Below are 26,972 nucleotides of genomic sequence, written 5' to 3'. Positions count from 1 at the left end.
GTCCACTTCAAACAGGGACCCTCATGAAAGGAAGGCATTAAAATGCAAAGTGCTAGACTTCCATCAACTGTCATTCTACCAGGACAATAGAAATTGCTAACCAACCAGATCATTACCAGACATTCAAAATCCCCTGTGAAAGAGGAAGTAACTCCATCCCTTGTTGATTTCTATCTGGAAATGTGTCAGAGGTTTTAGAGATGAAAAGAGCAAAAAATGGGAATATTTGTTCTGCAACAATAACTGCAAGACATGCTGATTGAATTCCTTTCTGGACATATACAGACAGGAGTTTTAAAAACTTATTCTGCTCAGCAGAATCAAAAGGAGGAGAAAGAAACATCACAGTCATCTGAAAACATTGCTGGAAGAGAGTAGAAAAGATCTCTCTGTCTTTTTGAAGTTAAAAGAGTGTATTCAACAAAGTGCAGACCTGAACCAAGTTAACGCTACAGGGAACTAACTAACCTCAAAGACTACAACATCCAACACTCTATGCCTCAAAGACGAGCAAAAAACTTAATTGTTTATTCTTTTAACTTTTTATTGGATTCTAACTTTCTTACTTGTGTGTGTGTGTGGTTAAGTCCTTATTGTTGTTGCTCAGGTTTAGTAACCAATAAACTTGCTCTTCCTTGACTCATGAAAAGCTGGTTTGATTAGTTCCTTATTTTATATATTTCTATACAAATAAATACATTTGGTTTGGAAAAGGCATTTATGGGGAGAAGAAAATTAAAAATCTTTGTTGCGACCAACCTGAGGGTGTTCAATAGAAGGCGATCCACCTCACTCCTCCTCACCCAGTAGTAACAAGACAGAATTCTAAAGAATTTGGTACTTTCATTTTCATTAATTTTCAATTATGTTTCTTTCGTATTATTATAAGTCCCTTATCATATAAGACAATCATATTATCATATCCCTTATCATATAAGGGACTGTTTATTGTTGTGCCAGCTACTTGCAGCAGAAACATTTTAACCCCAGTGCCATGTTTGAACTGATGTTACCTCACATTTTATTGGATGGCAGAGGTTTTGAAAATCATCACCGGTTTAAACAACTTTATTCTGATTTCAGAATGAAAGGTAGTAATAACAATGTGAGACATCTACAGAAGGAAGATGTTTTGCCATTTTTCATTTATGTAACACCTCATCTAGCTTCTTAAATAGTTCTTAAAATCACTTGAAATGTAGTGAGATGGACAGGTATGTTGAGTGTTTCTGTAATCCAACCAGTCAGTCCAAGGTTAAACTATATCCTAGACATCTCCGGTGACTCACTGAATGTGTCGAACATTGCTGAGCCAATTCCTAGGCGGTAATAATTCCGAGGCCGTAATAATCTGATCATGTTTTGTTGCCAATGCTTCAGCAGTATTGTGCTGGATTTTACAGTGAGGGCAGGACAAAATGAGGGACCCAAGCCCAGTGAGACTGACTCAACAGTTTCTGGGAGATGGCCTCCTAATTGATCGCTTCCACACTCACCATCCAGTGAAGGAAAATGGCGGGTTGTTGATCCTGAAGGCCCCATCAGAGGGCTGGTGGCTCTGGCACCTCTGTATTCTCCACCATGAGAAGTGACACTGCTGACACAGGTTGGGAAGCAAGAGGGCACCTCCACATGAAGTCACCCTCACTGACCTGCACAGCAATGAGGAAATTAACAAGATTGTGCCTGACAGATCCATTGGGATGCATGGAAACCCCTGTGCTATTTGGGGGTTGACCATGATTGCAGTCTTTCCGGCATCATTGGACGATCTTCCAGCTTTAGTGCCCCCCAACTTGCAGTAGGATGGTTGCATCCATGAGACAAAATGTCGGGGAGACTACAGAATTGGGAAATTGGCCACCTTAATTGACTGGCTGCCTCCATGATGCAATTTTCTTCCTAACCTGTCTGTGGGAAACCTCCTGAATGGGGGAATGTGCCAGAGAGCTATCCTGATGTAGTCCCTCCTATTTTCTGTTCCCCCTGCCCCAATCCCCACCACCACCTCCAACCTCATTTCCACTGCTGGGAAAATCCTGTTCATTGTGTTTTTATAATGTAAGATTTAACTCAGTTATAATAGTATTGAGTTTCTCGATTTTCTGAACACAGCCAATTACAGACAACTGCAATTGGTTTAATAAAAGCAAAATACTGCAAATGCTGGAAATCTGAAACAAAAACAGAAAATGCTGGCTAAACTCAGCATATCTGGCAGGATCTGCGGAGAGAGAAACCCCAGAGTTAACTTTACAAGTCCCTATGACTCTCCTTCAGAGCAATTGGTTTAAGTTTGCCATTGAATCTATGGATCAATTTACATTTGAGATTTTTAATTTTCTGTTAAATTTATTATTGATCATTGAACTGTTCTTGGTGTTTCGGGAAAAGCACTAGTTTATCACATATGTCAGTCATAATTTTGAACCAAGCTTTTTACTTGAACAACTCACTTTTATTTTGAGCTTCCCCACAGAACATCGGTAAAATGTCAGTGATTGGCTAAATGCAGATTTTCATTATGAAAGTATTAGCAGCCATTGCAAAATAATTTTTGTAGAAGTAATGGTTCCCACTTATGCTTCTTTGGAATATCTTGCCACAACCTTTCAAAATGTAATGAGGTTGGCATTGCGCCTTGCTCTGTTAGCCAATCCTAAATTAAATCACACCAAAATCAATATGTTATTCCAGTCATTGCACTCTCTTCTCAAACATTGAATTACCTATGAACAGGTGGATGTTCCTTCCGATAAGATGGGGATTGCCCCCCATATACTGTGCTACCAACAGCAGTAAAGTCTTAAAATACACTGGTGGTCTAAAGGCTGCTTTCTCTTGTACAAGGGGCATGTTAACAGAATGATCTCATTAGCTCAACCTGCTTGACAATTGTTAAATTAGTTTGTTTCCTAAATGCTGACTTGCCAGATCTATGCCCTCATACACGCTACCCACTTGATAATACATGAGATGCCAGCAGAATTAAGATATAGTAAGAATGAGTTTTATCACTGTGCTACCCCTTTCTTCAGCTTCATTGTGTTATGTATGTCCCTATAGACTAAGGGTGCATAGAATCACAAGGTAGGTTTGGTAACTTGAACACTGGGAACTCTTTATTAGAGGTACGCACTGTTCCTGGTGAGTCACTCACCTGATGAAGGAGCGACATTCCGAAAGCTCGTGCTACCAAATAAACCTGTTGGACTTTAACCTAATGTTGTGAGACTGCTTACTGTGCCTACCCCAGTCCAATGCCGGCAACTCCACATCATGGCTGCACAGTGTGATTTCTGAGCAGGTCTTAATGTAGGCTGTGAGCGCTGTTGCGAGAAACACTTAGGAACCAAATCAATTTAAATCAAAGATCAGGCACAAATGGGGCCAGACTGTATTTTGCTGCCACTGCTGCTACTTAAATGTACTACAAATCATTGGTTGTTAAAGGGTGTGAAACAGTTATTTCCGCCATTATTTAAAGAGATAATCATCTCCTAACTTTTAAATCATTTGTCTATGTCCGTTTCACTACATTTCAAGAGATTTTAAGAACAATTTGAGAAGCCAGATAAAGTATTACATAAATGATAAATGCCAAGTCATTTCCTTCATTTATGGATGCAGAAGAATTTCTGTTTTTTTTGAGATAATTGCTGGACAACCTTAAGGTAACCTTGGGGTGGCACAGTAGTTAGCACTGCTGCCTCCCAGCGCCAGGGACCTGGGTTTGATTCCCGGCTTGGGTCACTGCGTGGAGTTTGCACATTCTTCTCGTGTCTGCGTGGGTTTCCTCTAGGTGCTCTGGTTTTCTTCCGTAGTCCAAAGATGTGCAGGTTAGGTGGATTGGCCTTGCTAAATTGACCCTTAGCCTTTTGGCTAAGATCAAGTGTAGTATGGTTGGCAGCCCATGGTCGGCCGCACTTGGTTGAGGTCATTAGGTTACACTGAAGCTTCATATGTTTCATATGAAGCAATTTTTTTTAAAGCGGCATCTCGGCCTTTTGGCTAAGATGCAAATGAGCTCAAGTCTTAGAGGAGGAACCTCCCCCTTCTCCAATCAGCTTGGCTCATGTAGATCAGGCCCAGGACAGGGTGATTTTGGTCGCTCGCCCTGTCTTGTCAGCCTGGATCTGAAATGTCTCAACTTGTTGAGACTCTGAATTGGATTTGATTTGATTGAATTGGAAAAGTATAAAAAAATTGACCCTTAGTGCCACGGAGACTAGCTAGGGTTATGGGTATCGGGTCTTGGTGGGATTGTGGTCGGTAACTCGATGGGCCAAATGGTCTCCTTCTGCACTGTAGGATTATATGATTCTATGAAAGCTTGAGCAGGGATTGGTAACACTTTCTAAAAGTGGGAATAATTTTGGCTATTTCATTCTGGCTACAGAGAAAGAGTAGCAGTAGCACATGGATCAATGTCTGCAGGGAGACCATGGAAGAGGAAAGATCACAGAAAACCTTATCTTCATTGAGAATATAGAGCCAGCATTTTGTGCTTGCACTTCTTTGAATAGCAGTGTATAAGGAGGCTATGTCAATTCCTCCAACAGGACTTGCACCTTGTCACCCTGACTGGTGCCATCTTTTCTAAAGCAATAAAGCAAACACTTCTTTTATTTTCCCCATCAAAAACTGGGAACAGAAGGATAGAGTTAAGTTTTAAGTTTATTTATTAGTATCACAAGTAGACGTACATTAACACTGCAATGAAGTTACTGTGAAAATCCCCAACTCACCCCACACTGGTGCCTGTTCAGGTACACTGTGGGAGAATTTAGCATGGTCAGTGTACCTAACCAATTTTGGATTGGTGCAATCCCCCTATGTCAAGGGCCTTATTGCCTTGTAGGTTCTTAAAAAAAAGAGCTTGCTGCCTTCATGCACAGCAAGGAATTGTATTCCATTAATGCACCACTGGTATGTGATCACCAGCAGCCATGATGCTTTTATGTTGTAGACGCATTGCCTGTCGATACATGCTACACGTGAAAATCAACATATTGCCGTTCCAACGTAGATAGAAAATGGAAGTACTTCATACCTTTTTCTGTTTGAATGTGCAAATCACATAGCATGTATAGCCCATAAATATTTGCGTGGGAATGTGTAACTGAAAGAATTTATTTGTGTATGGGGTGATTGATCAGTTATTAATTGATTAATATCATCCATTCTTTTTCTATTGTAAAGGCTCAGTATATATCTTCTGCTTACAGGTGGCTTGAGGTCCAGATTGTTAACCTGACATGTACTCAACACTGGGTTGTGTACCTCAAGCTCTTACAGGAAGCTATCTGGCCCGGAGGAATCTTACCCAAGTGGCCAAAGCCGGTCAGAACTCAAGAACAGAAAGCACAGACCCAGGAAATGGCCTTCCAATGTCTAATGAAGATGCTGCCAGGTTAATATATTTTTATCTTTAGTAACTGGGAGGACTAACTTCAATGCTATCTCGTGACAGGCAATGGATTTACCTTGCTTAAAAATTGCTGGAAATGTTCAGCACATCTGGCAGCACCTGTGGAAAGAGAAACAAGTTAACATTTCAAGTTGATGACCTATGAGCTTTGTTTCTATCTCCAGAGAGTAGTATGTGAATGTATGTAATTTAATTGCCCACAGATATTTTACTTGTGTAGACCAAAGAGTGATTCATACATGTGAAATAATCCTACATTATAAATATCTGTATTTTTAAAAATTAGTTAGAAACCCTTGAGTGCAGAAGGAGGCCATTCAGCCCATCATGCCTGCACCGACAACAATCCCACCCAGGCCTTATCTCTGTAACCCCACATATTTACCCTGCTAACCCCCTGATACTAAGGGTCAATTTAGCATGACCAATCAAACTAACCTGCACATCTTTGGACTGTGAGAGGAAACCGGAGCATCCTGAGGAAACCCACGCACATATGGTGAGAACATGCAAACTCCACAGTGACCTGAGGCCGGAATTGAACCCGGGTCCCTGGCGTTGTGAAGCAGCAGTGCTGGCTACTGTGCAGTTCTGGGGATGTGAGCGTTGCTGGCAAGGACAGCATTTATTATTCATTTCTTATTGCACTTGGTAGTGAGCCGTCGACTGGAACTGCTGCTGTCCATGTGATGTAGGTATACCCACAATGCTGTTAGGAAGGGAGTTCCAGGATTTCAATCCAGTGACAGTGAAGCATTGGTAGTGTATTGGTAATATATGTTCAAGTCAGGACCACATATGGCTAGGAGGGGAGCTTGTAAATGGTGATGTTCCCCAGAGTCTGCTGCCTTTGTCCTTCTAGGTGGTAGAGATAGCAGCATTAGAAGGTGCTTTGAAAGAAGCCATGGTGAGTTGCTGCAGTGCATCACTAGGATTCCTTGTTTAAATCAAATGATAATAAAATGTGTGATTAAGAACGTAAGAGCATAAGAAATAGGTTCCTCAAGTCTGTTCCGCTATTCAATAAGGTCAGGGCTGATTTGATTGTGAACTTAACTCTACTTTCCTCGTCACACCCCCTCCCCCCCCCCCCCCCCGCCACCCACAACATTGCGAAGGTTAATGACCCTCTGCAAGAAGAAATTGCTCCTACTCTTCATTTTAAATGGGAAACACTTAATTGTGATATATTTTTGTTTATGCTTTTATGTTTGGTAACTTTGATAGTAGATTATTGATAACCACATGAATGTTAATGGCATGGAGTATTACTGATGCAGTCATGGGTGTGGTGGTGGGTGGAAGAATTTGCCCAAATAAAGATGCTGTCTTTCCAGTGTGATTCAAAAATGACCTCTTACACGATGCTATAATCCGGTGAAGCTCCTAATACTGTGTAACTTCTTTCAGCACTTGTTAGACCATCAAATATTTACAAAAGGATAGAGAAAGTTTAACCCTTAATATTTTGAGGGGTTTTATTATAAAAGTGAACTTAACAGTGAATCGTATGTTTAAGAATATGACTAAAGATGTTGCTTGATACTTGGAAGTCATTGGCAATGGAGAATTGTCACCATTGTTTTCACTTGTACAGAAGACTGGTTTAGCGAACATGGACAGCAGCAGTTGTTAGTTGCAGGGAACATTAGCATGCTGTATTGAATACTGCTATATGTTACCTCTAACACTTTAGTTTATCTCTGATAGGATAGTTATGTACAGAAATTGCATTATGATCTTTAAAATATTAATAGGCTATAAATTCTGTTATTGATTGAAGTATTGCTCAAATTCTGACTTGCTTGGTTAACTCTGTTCATCACGGGCTTCAGCCTTCAAAGTAATAGCTAAGATGCACTTTTGTGATCAAGTTAATATCTCTTCCCTGCTTTCCAACCTCTCCCCATTGTGTAACCATTTGTACTTTGGCATTGGGAATATGCTTTGCCTCATTTAACTGTACAGAGACTTTAGAAATTAGACAAAACATTAGTTGAGTAATAAGCACTGCTTATCGTTTGTTTTGGATGGTTTACTTTTCTTAATCTGATAGATTAAATCGTTTATTTAAGACAAAAAACACATGCCTTTTTGAAATAATTTTTGAGTTATTAGTTTACTTTTCGAACTTCAGTGATTGCTGTTGTGAATATTGGCTCTTACAGAATGCTCATGAGCTAATAATTAGGCTCATTTTTTTGTTTTCCAATAATGTCACATTATCCAGATGTTAGTGTTTCTTTGGCTCGTAACTGGTGTTCCTTTGTTCGAAAAAGCAAAGAGGAAGAAAGTGCTGCTTTTATATAGTCCCTTGCAGGTGCCGGCCTTGGCTTAATGGCAGAACTCTGGCCTCTGAACCATGAGTCCAGGTCCCATGCCAGAGACGTCTCCTCTCAGTGCCTTTATATCCACCGGTTTCAAAGTAGTGCAGGGAAATTCTCCCCAGAGTGCTGACCAAGTTTTATCCTTCAACCAAATCGGCAAAACAGATTAACTAGTCATTATCACATTGCTGTTTGTGGAACCTTGCTGAGTGTAAATTGTCTGCTGCATTTACTACATTGAAATAGTGGCTACACTTCACAGATTTTTGATTGCTTGTAAAGTTCAATGAAACATTCTGAGCTTGTGAAAGGCTCTCTCTCTCTCTCATTTTCTCGCTTTCTCTCATTCTCCCTCTCATCCTCACGAGTTCCCAAAGTGCTTCATAGCGAACAAGTTATTTTTGAAGTGTGCTCAATGTTGTTATGCAGATAAACACCAACTAATTTGCACACAATATCTCACAAACAGTAATTACATCAGTGATCAGCTAATCTTGTTTTAGTCATAATGAACTGATGAAAGGTCGATGATCTGAAAGTGTCTCTCTCTCCACAGATGCTGCCAGACTAACTGAATATTTCCAGAATTTTCTGTTTAATTTCTGATTTCTAGGGTATGCTGCCATATTTTGCTTTTGTAACTGTCTTATAGTCTTTACAATGATTTAACAGAACAAGTAGTGAACTTTCGCTTCAAGTATCTACAAAATCCACTAATGTAACTTAATTTCCCTCATGTGATGCCAAACCAAATATATTTATGAAGTTCCTATTACCTCATGTGTTTGCCAACATGTTCACTTTGCTGTAATAACAAAATGTATTTTCTCAAGTGACGTCTGCTTTTATTTCTCTGTAAGAAGTTTAACAACACCAGGTTAAAGTCCAACAGGTTTATTTGGTAGCAAAAGCCACACAAGCTTTCGGAGCTCTAAGCCCCTTCTTCAGGTGAGTGGGAATTCTGTTCACAAACAGAGCATATAAAGACACAAACTCAATTTACATGAATGATGGTTGGAATGCGAATACTTACAACTAATCAAGTCTTTAAGAAACAAAACAATGTGAATGTGCTGGCATCTCCACATCACCACTTTATTTCTCTGACCATTTGGCTATTAATTATGCTATGGTCGGCACTACATCAGAGCATTGACTGTATCTAATTAATGACATTTTTTGGTATTTGCCTATTTAAAAAACACTACTATTATAGATTCTTGGGTTTTTTTTATCTTCCCATCTGCAAAAATATTTGAAGAACTTGTTGTATGATGCATTGAAGAAGGGGAACAAAGTATTGTAAAATATCATCTGTATGCTTGTCAACAATCATGCTTGAAAATGCAGAAGGAAAATACAAGTCTTTGAAATGGTAAAAACATTTTGCAGAACCTTCACAGCTCATTATCTGTGAAATTTTATCAGATGGTCTCAGAATCAACCAGATAAATATCTCCCACTTTCAATGCCTTTTAGCTTTGACAAAGGGTCATCTGGGCTCGAAACGTCAGCTCTTTTCTCTCCTTAACAGATGCTGCCAGGCCTGCTGAGATTTTCCAGTATTTTCTCTTTTGGCTTTATAAAACATTGATTCAGCCTCAACTAGAGTGCTGTGTCCAATTCTCGTCACACACTTTAGGAAGGATTTGAAGGCTTCAGAGAAGGTGCAGAAAGGATTCCACGAATGGGGTATAAATTGGAGAAGCTAGGGTTGTTATCCTTAGCGAAGAGAAGGTTGAGAGGAAATCTGATAGAGATGTTCAAAATCATGAGGGGGTCTAGGCAGAGTAGATAGAGGAAAAAATAGTCGATAAAACGGAGGATACAGATTTAAGGGGAATGGCAAAAGAACCAAAGGTGACACAAGGAAAACCATTCTATGCACTAAAAATGGCTAGGGTCTAGGATGTGCTGCCTTAGAATGTGGTGGAGGGAGATTCAATCATGACTTTAAGCACCTGAAGCGAAACGAATTTGCAGGACTACAGGGAAAGGGTGGGGAAATAGAACTAGCTAAATTGCTCTTGCTGCAAGCCAGCGTGGACTCAATGGGCTGCATTGTCTCCTTGAATATGTAATCATTCTGTGAGAAGATAAAACAGATGAAGCAATATATAAAATGCCATGTAAGTAAGAAAGTACAGCAATGGTACATAATGATCATGATGCATTTGGTGCACTAAGTTTACAATATCTGCATTTTAAGAAATGCCCAGTTTTGTTGTTATGTGTCGATTGCTGTCTTTTCTGAATAATACTGTGTTTTGCAAGAAGGGTTCCAGCAATAAATACCTAGAAATACTGCTCTGATGGTAGAAGACTGTGACTAAGAACTTGTTTTTTCCCCCCTCCTAATGAAGTGTTGTTTTATGACTGTCATTGTTTTTGATAGTTCTTTCTAATTTGCTCTTTTACTGAACAATTAAGATTTTTAGGGGCTGGAAATGGCATGTTTCATTTGACAAATTACAGTTATTGAGATTTGAATAAATATTACACCCCGTAATTTAAGGTGTTCCAAACCTTGACAGTTGCAGCACATAAACGGGGGCGATAGAATTCTAAATAAAGGAATGCTTTGAATTGATATTCCCTTTGTTCTTTGATGTGTGATTGTGAAGCTATGCTTTTTGCCTGCTGATGTTTGCATGAAATCCAATTGTTGACCTTAAAACAAAGAGAATCACTGGGAATACAGAGTCTTGTGAAATTAAAATGCTGGTTACTGGATATATAGAATGTTCACCATCGATTACAGCATTGGGATGACATTTGATGTTTCCAAGCACAAAATTCATTGGGTATGATCTTACCGACCGTTCAAACCTCGCTCCTGCTGCAGTGAGGTTGGAGAATTTGGTGCCCATCCAAGTCTCAGTTCACTGCAGTGGGATGGGAAAATCCCGCCGGCATGAACGGTGATAACATTTCAGCCATAATCTTTCACTATTCTCTGCTATGGTCACTTGATGGTCTATTTTATATTTCCGAGTAATTTATAAAGCAACAGAAATCACTTTTTTTATTTCACTGACCCAACATTCTGCTCCTGACCTCCTTAAAGCCTTAGTCCAAGCATGGACAAAAGAGTTGAATTGAAGGGGTAAGGTGAGAGGGACTGTCCAAGATAGCAAGGCCGGGGTGGTGGAGCAAGGGCAGGAGGGACTATCCACTGAAGCAGAATATGTCCATATGCGACAAGATTTGGACAACGTTCAGGCTTGGGCTGACAAGTGGCAAGTAACATTTACGCCACATATGTGCTTGGAACCTCAGTGAAAGGATAATTGGTAGTTAGGAATAAATCTAATATATTGGGTAGTTGAAGTGTGAAGCTGCACCAATAACATCTGTGAAATAACTTTTGTGTTCATTCAGCTGCCTCCTGCCATCCTTTCCTGGTGACTGCTCCTACCCAATTCTCCTGATCCAGTTACCAGCATTGACTACACTCATTTATGGAGGGCAAAGATTTTGTTTGTTACCCCTGTTGAAAGCAGGGTCCATGGATATTGTATGAGAATCTAATCAGGCTGACCAGGCCTGATCTGGCTCAGCATTAATGGCCTCACAGATGTCTTATTTACTATCCAATGTCATTTGAGGAGAATAACCACTTTGGTGACACTCTGGGGAGTCATTCATTCCTGAGGCACTTTATTCATCATGCACCACTACCTTCCGAATAGGAAGATAAGCACAATTGCAGAGAAAACCAGAAATGCTTTTGAGTAAAAGCTCAGCATGTTTAGCATTGTTTAATTCAATTTTTCACATCAGTTAACTCATTATAATGATCCCATTTGCTTCATAAGTGTTGTATCTTACTGGATATAGTGGATTGGAATACCAACATTTTTCTCTGCTCCTATTTAGAAAGATAGTTTACTCACAGATACAAATGCAGATCTTTGATAATGAGGATTTGGAAGGATTTGGGTGGCAGAAGTGCCCTTTTACTTAGCTCAATCATGAAATATCGATGCTGGATATAAATTCAACCCACAGCTAATTTACTCTCTTTGCACATGTGCAAATTTATCATTAAATGCTGAATCATAGAATCCCTACAGTGCAGAAAGAGGCCATTCGGCCCATCGAGCCTGCACTGACAACAATTCCACCCCAGGCCCTATCCCCATAACCCCACGTATTTACCCTGCTAGTCCCCCTGACACTAAAGAGCAATTTAGCATGACCAATCCACCTAACCCGCACATCTTTGGACTGTGGGAGGAAACAGGACCAGCTGGAGGAAACCCACGCAGACACGGGGAGAACGTGCAGAGTTTACACAGACAGTCACCCGAGGCCGGAATTGAACCCGCGTCCCTGGAGCTGTGAGGCAGCAGTGCTAACCACCGTGCCACCCTCCAATCCGAGTATTTTCAGATTTTTATGGGCAACATTGGTGGATCCATCAGTTTTTGAAAATCTTTTTGTATGTACAAAACTTTCTTCGCACAGGAAGAGAAGTTTCATAAGCATTAAATTCAAAATGTTCATGCGGGTGAAAGTTTCAGATCATGAGGCCCAGAACCGTGAAGAATCTTTGCCAATCATGTATTTGCTTTCACTGAAAGATCACCAACATTTTAATTGATGTTTTCTTTGGAGCAGAAGTAACCTAATTAAGGCCCAGTTACATGTCTTTTGATAATCCTTTCCTATTATATTCTGACAGCTCTGGTTCCCGAAATTCTTGGTGAGGAGGGTTACAAAAAAAGTTGGCAGCTAGTGCTGGAGTCCCTGCAAGAACCAATGATTAACAGGTTGGTGCAATATAGAATTCAAGCTTTGCAGTGTTCAGTTTTTCCTGAAGTTTTGCGTAAACACACACCATCTTGGTTTGGAACAATGTCGCTGTTCCTTCACTGTTGCTAGGTCAAAAACTTGGAACTCCCTAACAGAGGGACTGCATTTCTATCACACCGTTCAGTTGGTAAGACTTCCCAAAGCACCTAATGGTCAAAGGTTTTCTTTGCAAAGGGTCGGCAAATTTGCATACAGCTAGAATCCACAAACAGCAAATGAGTAAATCTGTTCCAATGTTGTTGGCAAAGGACTGGTTGAGTATTGATGGGGACATCAGGGTGCATCTAAATCAAATGGATTGTAGCAAGCAGTTCAAGAAGGCTGTTCACCATCACCTTCTCAAGAGCAGTTAAGGATGGTCACTTTCTGTTGCCTTGCCCATGGCACTCGCATCCCATGAAATAATTTAAACAATCCACTTGGACTGAAACGTTCTCTTAGAATTAAAATGAATTCTAATGTTACAGTCAACCCCCATAACATTGGGAGAAAAACTGGTTCAAATAAGTTCCTTGTTAATGAATTTACAATGTTGTTATACAGGGAAAAAGGTATTCAACAGCTCAATTTCACCTGCGCCTATTATTTAACAGGTAATTACCTATCAGCCTTGTGCAACTGCTGGTACTGTTTTGCATGCATTTTGTTTTTAACCTGTTGAAGTGCTCCTACGAAGTGCATCCTCCATGGCTAAAACTTGTGAGATGGAAGGCTGCTGAGCTTTCACTGAGGTTGCTTCAGATGGCTGTGCTACGCAACCACAAGCAACGCAGGACCTTGAGAGCCTGCCTACAGTCTGCAGCATGAGTCAGACAGTCTAGTTGAATTTTCACTGCTTTTCCTTTGTTAGAGGGACTGCATTTACACAGAACCGTTTTGTTAGCAAGACTTCTCCAAGCACTTTATGGCCATGGACCTTTTTGTGAAGGGTAGGCAAACATACCAACAAATTTGCACACAGTTACAATTCACAAACTGCAAATGCAATAACTATTGAGTAAATCTGTTTTAATGTTGGCAAAGGATTGATTAATATTGATGGTGACATTGGGAAAATATCTTTAAATTCTTTGGAGCCACCTGAACCGTGAGGCAAGACCCCCATTTGACTTAGAATCATAGAATCCTGACAGTGCAGGAGGAGGCCATTCAGTCCATCGAGCCTGTGCTGACAACAATCCCATCCAGGCCCTATCCCCGTAACCCCAAGTATTTTACCCACTAGTCCCCCTGATATTAAGGGGCATTTTAGCATGGCCAATCCACCTAACCTGCACGTCTTTGGAGTGTGGGAGGTAACAGGCGCACCTGAAGGAATCCCACGCAGACATGGGGAGAGCGTGCAAACTGCACACAGACAGTAACCCACGTCAGGAATTGAACCCGGGTCCCTGGCGCTGTGAGGCAGCAGCGTCAACCACTGTGCCACCGTGCCGCCCTTCTCAACCAAAATGCATGGTTTAATGTACACTATTGTGAGAAGTGTTATAAAGAGCTCTGGGTACATTTTGGCATCAACGTTTGAGACAAAGTCAAACAAATTCCTGTCAAACCGCGCAATCAATTTTGCAAAAAAAATCACAATTTATTGAAGGAATTGAAAAATAAGAGTCAGGTGCATTTTTAGATTTTGCCAACCAAAACTCAAAAGCATTGCAATAAAAATAAACTGCAGTGTTATAAAGATCTTTAAGTCCCTGAGACTTGTGGTTTTTAAGAATGCCCATTCTTCACTACTTTTAAAGTGATTCAAGAAATTTTGGAGCACTATAACCATCAGGGAAAGAAAGGAAGAGGATGATGTCCAGGCAGGAAGTTTGCTTTTCCAGCAGTGGAAATAATTCTTTGAGCTGAAAGGTCCTGGTGGATATTTGATACAGTACCTAACAGCAGAGAGGGACTGCCAATGGATAAGGTTACTCTACAGAGAACACTTAGATGGTGTACTTCATCACTTTCCACAAGCCACCCACATTTAAATAGAAGTCAAAACACGAGGTTGTACTTTTGTTTTACTGGAACTGATCTCACAGTTAAGTACTCAACTGCTACGATTCCGATTCCTTCACCTGCTATCCAATTTCAGGTTTAGAAATAACTCAATAACAAGCGAAGCTTGGGAACAAAATTTTACAGGAACAATGCAAATTTGAAATTTAGTTCTCCACGTAACACAGTCAATCTAGCTTTATGAAATTCATAATGTATCATAATGGTTTTGAGATTAATCATTTTTAAAGGTGTTGATTATCATACAAATATATGGAACACTCTGACATGTAATTTTTTTGTATTTTCATTGACTGAACTCCTCTGTGTCAGGTAGCCAGTACAGGGTGGACGTTGTATGGGGTGGGGAGAAGGGATGTAATCTTTAGGGGTTTCTCTCCTGTAAGATTGGCAATTTGTTTCTTGATTCTGTACACCAAATATAAAGCATTTTGTTTTTAAAAAAGTGCTTCATTATATTTTAGCATGTAGGGCAACTTAAAATTGCAGTGAATAAGATGTTGTCCTGTCTGGCCTTTAGTCCAAAAAATATGTGAACTAGCTCTTGCAGTTGAAGATCCTGTTCACAAAATAAAACGGGTCAGAGAACCACAGGATACTTGTCAACTTCCCTCACCTCACCTAACGAATCACACTCATCCAAACTATAGGCGTGTATGAGCCTAATTTTACATGGTGGGAATGATTCAGTCAAATCTGTGCAGAATTCATAGCTGATCATTTTAATAAAGCAAGAAATAAAGGGCCCAATTTCAATCTCTCTACTGCCCTAATTTCCAGTGTGATTGGGGTGGCAACACAAAAACAACTTATTGTCACCTGAAATCAACCTACTGTGATCTTTGGACTAGCCACAATGTAGAAAGCCACAGTAACTTTACTCTTACTAAGTGTGTCCCAAGCAATTCTATTGGTTAGAGACTCCACCCCTCATAGATCTGTTTTAAAACACCTATCAAAATACTGCATAATCATTAATACACAACGTAACAGTTGCAGTTTCACCATGTTGTTTGACTCTGCTCCTGCCCCTTCTACTTATCTATCAAAATATGCCCACTCCAGCACTGTGCAGAGCAGTGGTTCCCAAAGGTGCGGCGCGTCACACTGGAGTTTGTACATTCTCCCCGTCACTGCGTGAGTTTCCTCTGGGTGCTCCGGTTTCCTCCCACACTCAAAAGCTGTGCGGGTTCGGTTGATTGGCCATGTTAAATTGACCCTAACGTCAGGGGGATTAGTAGGATAAATGTGTGGGGTTACGGGAATAGGGCCAGGGTGGGATTATGGTTGGTACAGACTCGACAGGCCGAATGACCTCCTTCTGTACTGTAGGGATGCGATGAGATTTTTTATTTTTATTTATTTAGGATTGTTAGAACTCTAGACCAATTTCAAGTACATCCCAAGAAAAAAAAATACAATTTCTCAAACAACAGAAGTTGTAAACAATGAAAGCTCATCTGAACAGAATATTTGACACAGCCCTCTTTTAATACAATTTAAAACACTCTTTTGTAGCTCAAGCAAGTTTATGATTTAAGTTGCTGAAGTCCATCATCTTCACCTTGAGCAATAAATTGTTTCATAAGCTCACTATCTAAAGTAAACAGTAAATGTTCAAGCACTAAGTCTTTGCAATGCATTTTGGTGCTCTGGGATGCAAAGGACATTTATTATGCGTTTGTTCTTGGGTTTATGTGAAAATCACCTTTTTAGCCAAATGGAGTTTGCAACTCGACAGTTTAAACATTTCCCAGTCTATTTTTTTGTTACCTTACATTACCAACACCTTTCATTATAGAAGAACGTATTTCTGACCTATTTCTACATCTCTGCCCAATGAAGCTATTAAAGTTTAAAGTTTTAAAGTACATTTATTAGTGTCACAAGTAGGCTTACATTAACACAGCAATTAAGTTACTGTGAAAATCCCCTAGTCGTCATACTCTGGCACCTGTTCGGGTACACTGAGGAAGAATTTAGCATGGCCCATGCACCTAACCAGCACGTCTTTTGGACAGTGGGAGGAAACCAGAGCATCCGGAGGAAACCCACGCAAACACGGGGAGAACGTGCAGACTCCACACAGACAGTGACCCAAGCTGGGAATTGAACCCGGTTCCCTGGCACTGTGAGCCTATTAAACCGACTACCAGAATATCGACAAGGTGTGGCTGGCTTCCCCCCTGCCCTCTCCCACTCCCCGATAGACTGGCAGGCATTGAAAGTAAAGCCAAGTTATTTATTTTAATTACACAAGGTGCCTTGAATTTAAATATTGATACCAGGGCAACCTGGTATTTACATCTACTAGAATTAGGAAAATCTATCTATAAAATTGATCTTTGTGCAAACTGTTGCTAACACACTGACATATAATTGCTTTTCAGTTATTTTCATCTTGCTTCCCCATCTTATTAACATGGCTTCCTGAGTGACTGCATGCATATATAAACTATGCTCATATATAAAGTCATTTTAATCTTTTTGGATAGTATCCACCAGTCTTGGAAAGAAATCCAAATACCAATTAAATCTGAGAGTTGGACGTCATTTACAGCAAGCGCTTGGCATGATGTTCAAATCTTCAGTATTTCACTGTATTGTATTTTAATCGAAAATACTTCAGTTTTTATTTGGATTGAAGCTGAAACTCAGTTGTATTCCAGGAACTGTCAAGATTTCACACACACCTCTCTCTTCAACCTAACTGTAGCATATGGGACAAATCTGCTTTATTGTTTCTAAATCTTTGAGGACTGCGGTAGCATTTGTGTGCCACATCCAGAATAAATCATGACTATATTTTATTTTCTTCAGATTTTCTTCGAAGACTTAAAAGACAGACCAATTTCACAAGTTTCTATTAATATGGCTGGATTTTATAAAATTCAGCTCTGTGCTCGATGAACTTTACTCTTCAAATTCGAGTAAATTAAAATGTATTTCACTTTTGTAGTGGGTTAGAATACAGTCTTTCTACCTCTGGGTATTGTCTTTGCCTCCAAGCCAGACTGATTGGATCAAATGTCCTCTTTCACTGAGAATCTTAAGTGTAAAGAGTTAAGAGTCTTCATCAAACTCCTGTACACTATTCTACAGTGCAATTTTGGCCAATGCTTGATAATTATCAGATTTCGAGAACATCTTGCGACTGTCACATCAGAGCAATAATTGGATCGTTCTCTTGTACTTGGGGCTAAAATTTGTTCGGGAAAAGAAGAGTAACTTTACAGTGAACCCTGGCAGTCTTAATGCTGACACTAACTATCAAAATTAGTACAGTACATCTTTGCAGAGACTTATATCTCTAAGATTGAAAATGGCAAATCTTTTAATTAGTGTTGATAAGTATGAAATGTAAGTGAGCTTTATGTCACAGAAGCTGCAGTTCAGTTCATAAGACGTGTGTGTTCTTCCTTAGTTTTGGGAAACATACCTTTTACAGATAAATCAGCAAATGGCCACGGGCTCCAAACCAATACTTTCATTGCAGAGCTTAAACAATATAGGCTGCTGCTGAAGTGAAGAATTCTATTGTGGGCGGCACAGTGGTTAACACTGCTGCCTCACAACACCTGGGACCCAAGTTCAATTCCGGATTTGGGTAACTGCCTGTCTGGCACGTTCTCTCCATGTCTGTATGGGTTTCCTTTGAGTGCTCTGGTTTCCTCCCACAGTCCAAAGATTTACTATTGTCACTGTATGCTAATACGTGTGACAATAATAAATCAGATCAAATCAAATGTGCGGGTTAGGTTGATTGGTCATGCTAAATTGCTCCTCAGTGTCAGGGGGATTAGCAGGGTAATTGCGTGAGGCTACGGGGATGAAGCCTGAATAGGATTGTCGCCGGTGCAGGCTCATTGGGCCGAACGGCCTCCTTCTGCACTGTAGGGATTCTATGGTTCTGTTGAGAGAGCTTTAATCCATATGACTTCTTAACAGTTTGGATTACCTAGCTGATGTGACCAAGGTCCTTAAATACACCTGATTCATTGTGAAGAAGAGGGTGGAATTATGCTCAGGCTTCCCTTGTGCCCTATTTTACGTTAATAGCACCATTGGTGATGGCATAAGAACAGACCTCTTGTGTCCTCTCACAGTTGCAGATTGTGTAAGGCTAGGAAAGATGATAGCAGTATTCTGTAGTCTCTGTATTCAGCACTGTGGTTCATTTTTGCTATCTGATTTTAAGTAACCTTTGAGTATCAGAAGTTTTGAAATCCTCTTATAAATATTGATATATTTAACACCATCTAAAATAATCCGTATTAAGGTAAACAACTCCATCAGAGACGAATGAATAGGCTGTAGATTGGGACTGTATATTGACAGTTGCAGTTTTGTAAACACTTGCACTGCAAAGTGCTGGTTCTTTGAAAATGAACACGGCTTTGGAGCAGAAGATTCACATCAAGTTAATGCGTCTTTCTGACATGAATCTCCAAATGGCTCCAAGAATAAAAGCTCAACACTTGCATCAAGAGGAAGGGGGAGTAGATAACTCGAAGCTGAAATGGGCATTAATTAACTTTGGCTAGCTCTCTGAGTAACCCCTTGGGAAGGGGAGAGTGTGATTAGTTGCATCTAGTTTAGATTATCCAGAGCCAGACTAAATGTAGTTTAACAGGCCAGTATGAGATTTTGATGAAAGTTAGCTGGAGGGTGATGATTCAGCAGAAAGAACAGACACTAGAAGGCTTGTATGTTATACTTCAGAGTGCGTTTGAAGTTCGTCAGTACTGTTTCCATCAGTCTATACCCTGACACTATCTGATCACGTTCAGTTCCGTTTAAATTATTGCTCTTGTCTTTCTGTACAGAAATTCTGCATGTAAATTATAGAATGGCTCTGTCTAGTCTAAACCAAATTGGAGATGGAATTGTATTTCAGAATTTGAGACTTAGAAAAATGCATTCATGGAAATTACTGGGATTGTATCCTTGCAAGGTTATTTATTAAGGAAACAAGAGGAACCTTTACCCCCTTCATTCTAACTACTCAAGGAACCATCAGGGGTTTATCACCCGCCCTACGCTTGGAGTTAATGATGCCCAACTTTGGCTTACTGAACACCCGTACATCAACCAATTTACACTAATAGTTAGATTACACTTTCCAAATAGGATTTGCACAAGCTACTGCTGAATTCCTTCTTGCTAAATCATCAAAGAAGCTAGATGATAACTTTATGTACTCACAAATCTTTATTAATGTCATGATTGGAATTAACTTCTAAACTTGGACATGGTATATTCAATTATATAGTAGATATGATGTAATGGATAACAGAAATTGCAATGGCAGCTCAGTTATGTCGTGGTAGTTCAGCAATAATTGATTTCCTGTTCATACAATTGGAATCAAGGTACAACTTGGTGGGGTTAATTTATGAATAGATTGTTGGATAGATGACAAGTTAACAGCATTGGACAGCTGTTCTGATAAAGCCTGTATGTTCATAGTTTGCAATGTTCCAGAACTTACACAACCTCAAGTTGAGCTGGTTGCCACACTTTCTTCTGATGGTGTGTTTATCCTTTGAGATACCCTGTCCATTCTCCAGCCAGCAATGTGATATCCATTCCTTTCCAATCGGTTGGGCTGGATAAATTCATCTTCTGCACTTGCTGACTTTAATTTTCTTTGAGGGAAAACATACAATTAAGTTACACGGTTATCGCTGCCTCTATCTGGCTGGTATAGTGGAAGAAATTACCTCTGTAACCTATTACACCGCCTTATTAGAGGATGCGGGGTGATTTTATCCAGATATGGATTTTCCTCTTTTTAAAGAGAGACACTTTTACATTTACTGGATCCAGTGAATAATACATATTAAATGAATTAAATCTTTGGATACATTTCTATCACAAACTGCTGCCAATGTTACTACTGTAAAAACCACACAAACTTTTTTTTCTGTGTCTCAAAACACCACCCCATATATCTTTAATTTTCAAAGAAAACACTTCAGTTTCATTGACCAATCTGAGGGACACATGTTTGAAGAACTACTTTTGATAACAGTCACCTGAAATAGCCATATTTGGTAGTTCCAATGACAGCTTACTAAAACATCAATATCCAATTATGCCATGGTGTAATTTGACTTCTAAGTTCTCATGCTTTTTTAAAACAAGAGTCTTACACAATTTCAGATAAAGAGTAATTTACATACTGTCTCTGAAGCTGTGACCACGATGACTTATCTCTCCCAGTAATAATAAGAAACACTTTGTCGATATAAGCCTTAATGGTTCAGTTCCTATTGCCCCATTTATTTCCCAGAGTTCAGTCTATTGATGCAGTTTTCAGCAAAGTTAGCTGATTCTTTGGATATTTTTCCTACACACAATGGATTTTCTTTTGTGTGGGTTACACTTGACAAATGATAGTTCTATTTTTACTTGCCAGCCAAATAAATTCTGGGGAAAACATAGCGCTCAATTGAAAATGTCCATAGAAAAATGAAGTGTTTGGATAAAATTCTAATGCTAGAGTTAAATGTGGCAAATGTGAGGTCATCCACTTTGGACCCAAGAAGGACAAAGCAGTGTTTTCTGGAGAGTGAGAAACTAAGATCTGTAGAAAAATCCATGAATGCATAGAATCCCTACCATGCAGAAGGAGGCCATTCGGCCCATCAGGCCTGCACCAACAGCAATCCCACCCAGGCCCTATCCCCGTGACCCCACGTATTATACGCTGCTAATCCCCCTGACATTAAGGGACAATTTACATGGCCAATCCATCTAACTTGCGCATCTTTGGACTGTGGGAGGAAACTGGAGCACACGGAGGAAACCCCCACAGTCACAGGGAGAACGTGCAAACTCCACACAGTCAGTCACTTGAGGCCGGAATTGAACTCAGGTTCCTGGCACTGTGAGACATCAGTGCTAACCTCTGTGCCACCATGCCGCCCTCACACAGATTTCAAAAAGCTGGTGGACAGATATAATAGTAATTGAAAGGCTAATAGAATGTTGATCTTTATTTCAATGGGGCTGAAGTACAAATGAAAGAAAATTATGCTTTGGTTTTATCGAACCTGTTCAATTCGATGCACTGACCCTCAGGAAGGATATATTGCTCTTGGAGGAGGCTGCAGTACAGATTCACCAGAATGAAACAGGGCTTACATGATGATTAGGAAGCAGGCTACATAAACTTGGGTTGCATTTGCTTGAGTATGGAAGATTGAGAAATGATCAAAGCAAGGTGTTTAAAATAACAAAAGGATTTGCTAACACAGATACAGAGAAACTACTGACTCTGGAAGGATAATGCAGAACAAGAAGGCTAATTCTTAAAGTTAGAGTAGACAATTCAGTTGTGAAATTAGAATGCATGCCTTCATACAAATCCCAGTCCAAATTCATAGGTAAGAGCATCAAGCGACATAGTGCAGAGATGGATAATTTGAGTTGAGGTACAGATCAGCCATGAAATAATTGAACACCGGCAGGACAAACAGACCAGCTGAAAAGTGTAGCGCTGAAGCTATTTTCCATTCTTTTTTTTTCCATTTCTCGACATTTTTTATTATCAATTCTGAGTAGCTTTTAGTATTAGTGAGTGATTCCATACGTTTGTGCGTGATTTGTGAGCACTTTAGCAGTACACCCTGTGGAAGAGCAGAGAATCATTTTGTGGTCCTGGTGCTAATCTTCATGCTTGTCAGACATTTGGTGATGAGACCTGGTTTGCAAGATGTCTAGCCCACATGATAATCCAACAATTTTAATAGACATCGTCACGGGGGCTGTGAATTGGACAGCTGACACCACACCTGAGTTCCCATTTACCTGAAGTTCTGTGTCAGCCGCACTAAGTCATAAAAAATTACTCTAACGATGTCTGTGAGAATGTCTTTCTTCCTTTCCAATGCTGTTATATTACTGTAGTATCTGTATGAACTTTTTTCTGTTGCAGGCATCTGATTTACAGCATCTGGGATCTACTGCTGGAGTTCCTGATTCCGGAAGCTTCCAGTGAAGAATTCCAAAAGTCTTTGCTTGCCTGTGCTTCTGGCAGTTCTGAGAAAATACTGGTCTGAGGTAAATATCCTCTCGTTGGCATTTTGGTTTGTGGAGTTGTGAGGTTGTTCCTTTGTATCCACCTGGGAATACATACCTTCTAGACAGCGGAATATAGGCTTCATTTATCCCAATGAGAAATCATCCATGCTAGCTGACTACACTACTTCCAACTATTTGTAGTCAATCCAAAAGAATACCCAGGGATTCTGTTCATCCTTAATATCACTGAACATGGTGGCAGCTGCTTGAAGAAGGCAGGCCTGACTTCTAACTAAATTTTTCCCATTGTACAATGTAAAGTACAATATAAAGGGAAAAGGAGTACAATATAAAGGGAAAGACTCTTAGTACTGTAGAGGATCAGAAGGACCTGGGGGTCCGGGTCCATAGGACTCTAAAATCGGCCCCGCAGGTGGAGGAGGTGGTTAAGAAGGCGTATGGTGTGCTGGCCTTTATCAATCGAGGGATTGAGTTTAGGAGTCCGGGGATAATGATGCAGCTATACAAAACCCTCGTCAGACCCCACTCGGAGTACTGTGCTCAGTTCTGGTCGCCTCATTACAGGAGGGATGTGGAAAAGATTGAAAGGGTGCAGAGGCGATTTACAAGGATGTTGCCTGGATTGAGTGGCATGCCTTATGAGGATAGGCTGAGGGAGCTCGGACTTTTCTCCTTGGAGAGACGTAGGATGAGAGGAGACCTAACAGAGGTATATAAGATGTTGAGAGGCATAGATCGGGTGGACTCTCAGAGGCTTTTTCCCAGGGTGGAAATGGCTGCTACGAGAGGACACAGATTTAAGGTGCTGGGGGGTAGGTACAGGGGAAATGTTAGGGGGACGTTTTTCACACAGAGGGTGGTGGGCGAGTGGAATCGGCTGCCGTCAGTGGTGGTGGAGGCAAACTCAATAGGGTCTTTTAAGAGACTCCTGGATGAGTATATGGGACTTAATAGGATGGAGGGTTATAGGTAGGCCTAAAAGGTAGGGATATGTTCGGCACAACTTGTGGGGCCGAAGGGCCTGTTTTGTGCTGTAGTTTTTTTATGTTTCTATAACAAGTTCCATCCATCCACCCTTCCTTCCTTCCATTTCTTCAAATTTTCTTCGGGTGGCACATCTTCTGTTTAAAGACTAGTAAATCCTGAAAATATGAGGCCTTTTCTCTGGACTGTAGAATTTCATTTGTCTGTTAATAGTTGAAAAAAAGACCTGAACAAATTAATCTGTAGCCTTTTCTCTCGAACAGGGTAAGAGCCAATCGCCATGCGGTGACTCAATACCAAGAAAATTTGTCAGAAAAGCATCACTTGGACATCAGTACCAGAAATCAGATGGAACAAAGTATGAATGACATCTTATTGCACTGCAACGTGCACCAAGGACAACACCAAGCCTGAACTCTGTACATTTCAACTTCAGATACATCATAAAATGACAGCACATATTAATAGGCTATTTATTGAAAGTGTGTAATTGCATGTTCAGACATCGTCCTGCCCTGCCTTGAGCTTTGTTCAGATATGACCAGAATCTGTTGTTGGGAAGTGCACTTGCCCACCCCAAATGGAGTGGAGATGCTTTTGAGAAGACTTAGAAAGCAAGTCAAAATGATTAGAATGTTTAATATTGCAGTAAAATGGAAAGCAGCACTTTTCCAAAAGGTAAGTTTTACAAGGTTCTGGATTCACTCGATGCTTTAAAACCTCTGACATAGGTTTCTATAGCGAGCTTCTAGGCCATTCCACCTAACAATTTACCCACATATAACTTAGCTGCTTTTACTACGGGTTGTGCTGACAAGGCCAATCTCCACAATTGCAAGAAGTAACCAATATTTATTCAAACATTCCTAAAATAGAGATACAAATAATGAATAGCACAATGCGAGCTTATTGCTTAGCACTTCTTGGGTGTCGAGGCTAGGAAGTTCCTCAGAATTCTGCTTGCGTGAGAATTCCACAGAAGTGCGGCTGAAATTTAATTTATGCTGCTAACCAGAGCATCCACTGCACTTTTAAAGTGGAGTAACCCCAATGGAAAGGAAGCAGCTTGGATGAATTTCCCAGCCAAGGAGAAACAAAAGCTACACTCCATCCTCGTTATAACATGGTGCCTGAGAGCTGTGTATTTTGGTGATTAATTTGCCATAATATGGCCATAGGTGTGATAGAAGGTATCAAAATTAAGTTCCAATTTATTTTCTTTGAGAAACGGTTGGAACGAGAGCTTTATTTACAGAAGTCCTATTCAATTGCTACATTTTTTGTTTTCCAATTTGTTGAACCCACATGTACATTTTGCACATTTCATGTTTAAGTCGAGAGGCTGAAGTACAAAATGTACTTTTACGTCATTTTGATTCGATGTGTGTTTAATATTATTCACCGCTTCTAAAATATTAAAATATTTTGTACTGTTGGCCACGGTAATAGTTTGGATGAAGGTTTATAGCTACATTATGCAATTTCTAAAGATGTATTGCAGATTTTTTCATTGTACCAAAACTAATGGAATATATTCCATGTCTGGGTAGAACAGGCTAGGTGAACTCGTTGCTCTTTTCTTATCCCTCTTTTTTTTATTCGTTCATATATCTTTCAATATAACAGTTAAAACCTGTTATTTTTGCTTATTTATTTAATCAATTAGTTATTTAAAAGTAAGTGAATAAACTTGAAGTTGGAAGAAGGGTACGTTAAGTAAAGAGAATTGCAATACAGATTCTTCATTAGATTTCATAAGTAACCTTTGTGGCCCAACAAATAAAACTGCGTTCTCTTTTGGACAAAGATCAAAACAGTGGACATCATCAAAGCACAAATATAGGCAGGAATTCTCCGGCCATTCACGCCAGCGGGATTCTCCAGTCCCGCCAGCAGCGCACTCCCACCCGCGGGTTTCCCACAGGCCTAGGGTGATGTCAATGGGAATTCCCATTGACAGCGGCAGGACCAGAGAATCCCGACCTTAGCAAACAATGCGCCACCTCCCGCCGGCGGGAAACACGCGGCTGAGAGGTCAGAGAATCTCGCCCAACATGTTAAACCATTGTCTGTATTCTTTGTTAGTCCTTCCATTTGATCCAATCATGTTCTTTGTTGATGAGTGTCCGATTTGCTTTAGAAATAGAACATGCTTTGAAAATGACATTCTGTTTTGAGTATTAATTAGCTGTTAGACAGACCAAACTGGTATACTAAATTACTATCTTCAGCAAGCTCTGCATCAGGGTCTCAGTGAGTTTCATGAAGTCCAGAAGTGCGATCTCTAAATTCTGGCTAATTGAAAGAATTCTCCATTTCCCCCATCCCCACCATAAAAAAAAAAGCCAGACCCCTCTTTCCCCCTCCTCACCACACACACAATCCCAGAAACAAAAACCTGAGGCTCCCACGCACACAGAGATCCATGCTGTTACGAACAGCAAATTCCACCCGACTCCCTCTTCCTAACATGCACTCACCCGCTCCCCTTCCCTGTCCTAAGTTCCATCTTTTTCAGTCTATTCTTCTCCTGCTCCAAGTTTGAAGACCGAGAGGCTTCAGCCTCAGTTCTGTAAATTCATCGAGTGTGGCGAGTTGATTTTTGTTAAAATGCTGCTTTCTGATCTAAATCCACCCTTCATGGAGTAGCTTTTTCTAGGCCACCAAGCCCAAGGGGTTTTAATGGTTGTCTCTCCTCATATACCTAGTGCAAGAGCTGATTTCAACAGCGGTAAATTAGATGGCTGCGATTGAATTAGTCTCGCTGAGAAAATACAGGAACCAGACGAAATTAGTCCATGGACAAGATTTAGACCCAAGAATATATTTACTGTATGTTGTTCATTCCCCGTTACTTTGGAATGAGTAGTAAATAGTGAGGTTAGAAACATTAAAGCCCACAGCTTAAAGGCTTCAAAAGGTTGTATGATTTTTTGCAGAAGTGGATTCCTGCTTAAAGAGGAGCAAATTAGCTCAAGCATCATGTTAGAAATAAATATAGTTCTGTAATCTGATGATCTTGTTGTGGTGCATTGCAGTTGATGAGAAACTGAAGTACTTTATAGTGCATCCCATAGCACTTTTCTGGTTGAACATAATAGAAATCCATACTGGCAGATGTACAAGGTGCTATTTTAAGCTTTCTGTTTCACCAAAGTGACATATCAGTTAAGCACCTCTGTTATCTGTCAGAATATTATTGGGTAACCATGGATCTGATCTATGTTTGCATAAATACTCACTGCATGTTCACTGCATAATATAACTATTATTTGTTGTCTCAAATGTTTAAGTGTTCAGTGAGAGTTCCCAGTTGTAAAACTCAACCTGTGTGCTTCTAAGAATTGTGAATT

General features: G+C 40.1%; 1 protein-coding gene across 2 annotated transcripts in view; it reads left to right on the top strand.

Annotated features, from left to right (window-relative positions):
• snx19b (sorting nexin 19b) overlaps positions 1–24,772 on the top strand; it is a 167,184-nt gene extending 142,412 nt beyond the window's left edge. For both annotated transcript variants that reach the window (XM_078198903.1, XM_078198906.1), the window contains exons 9-12: positions 5,229–5,413; positions 12,446–12,533; positions 22,529–22,653; positions 23,883–24,772. In XM_078198903.1, coding sequence (XP_078055029.1) covers positions 5,229–5,413; positions 12,446–12,533; positions 22,529–22,652 — 397 coding nt within the window. In that variant the 3' untranslated portion in view covers position 22,653; positions 23,883–24,772. The remainder of the gene's footprint in view (positions 1–5,228; positions 5,414–12,445; positions 12,534–22,528; positions 22,654–23,882) is intronic.
• The last annotated feature ends 2,200 nt before the right edge of the window (positions 24,773–26,972 follow it).

Source organism: Mustelus asterias, chromosome 27 (genome assembly GCF_964213995.1).
Source record: "Mustelus asterias chromosome 27, sMusAst1.hap1.1, whole genome shotgun sequence".
NCBI classification, from domain to species: domain Eukaryota; kingdom Metazoa; phylum Chordata; class Chondrichthyes; order Carcharhiniformes; family Triakidae; genus Mustelus; species Mustelus asterias.
Note: the sequence above shows the minus strand (reverse complement) of the source record. Positions and strands in the feature narration are given on the sequence as shown.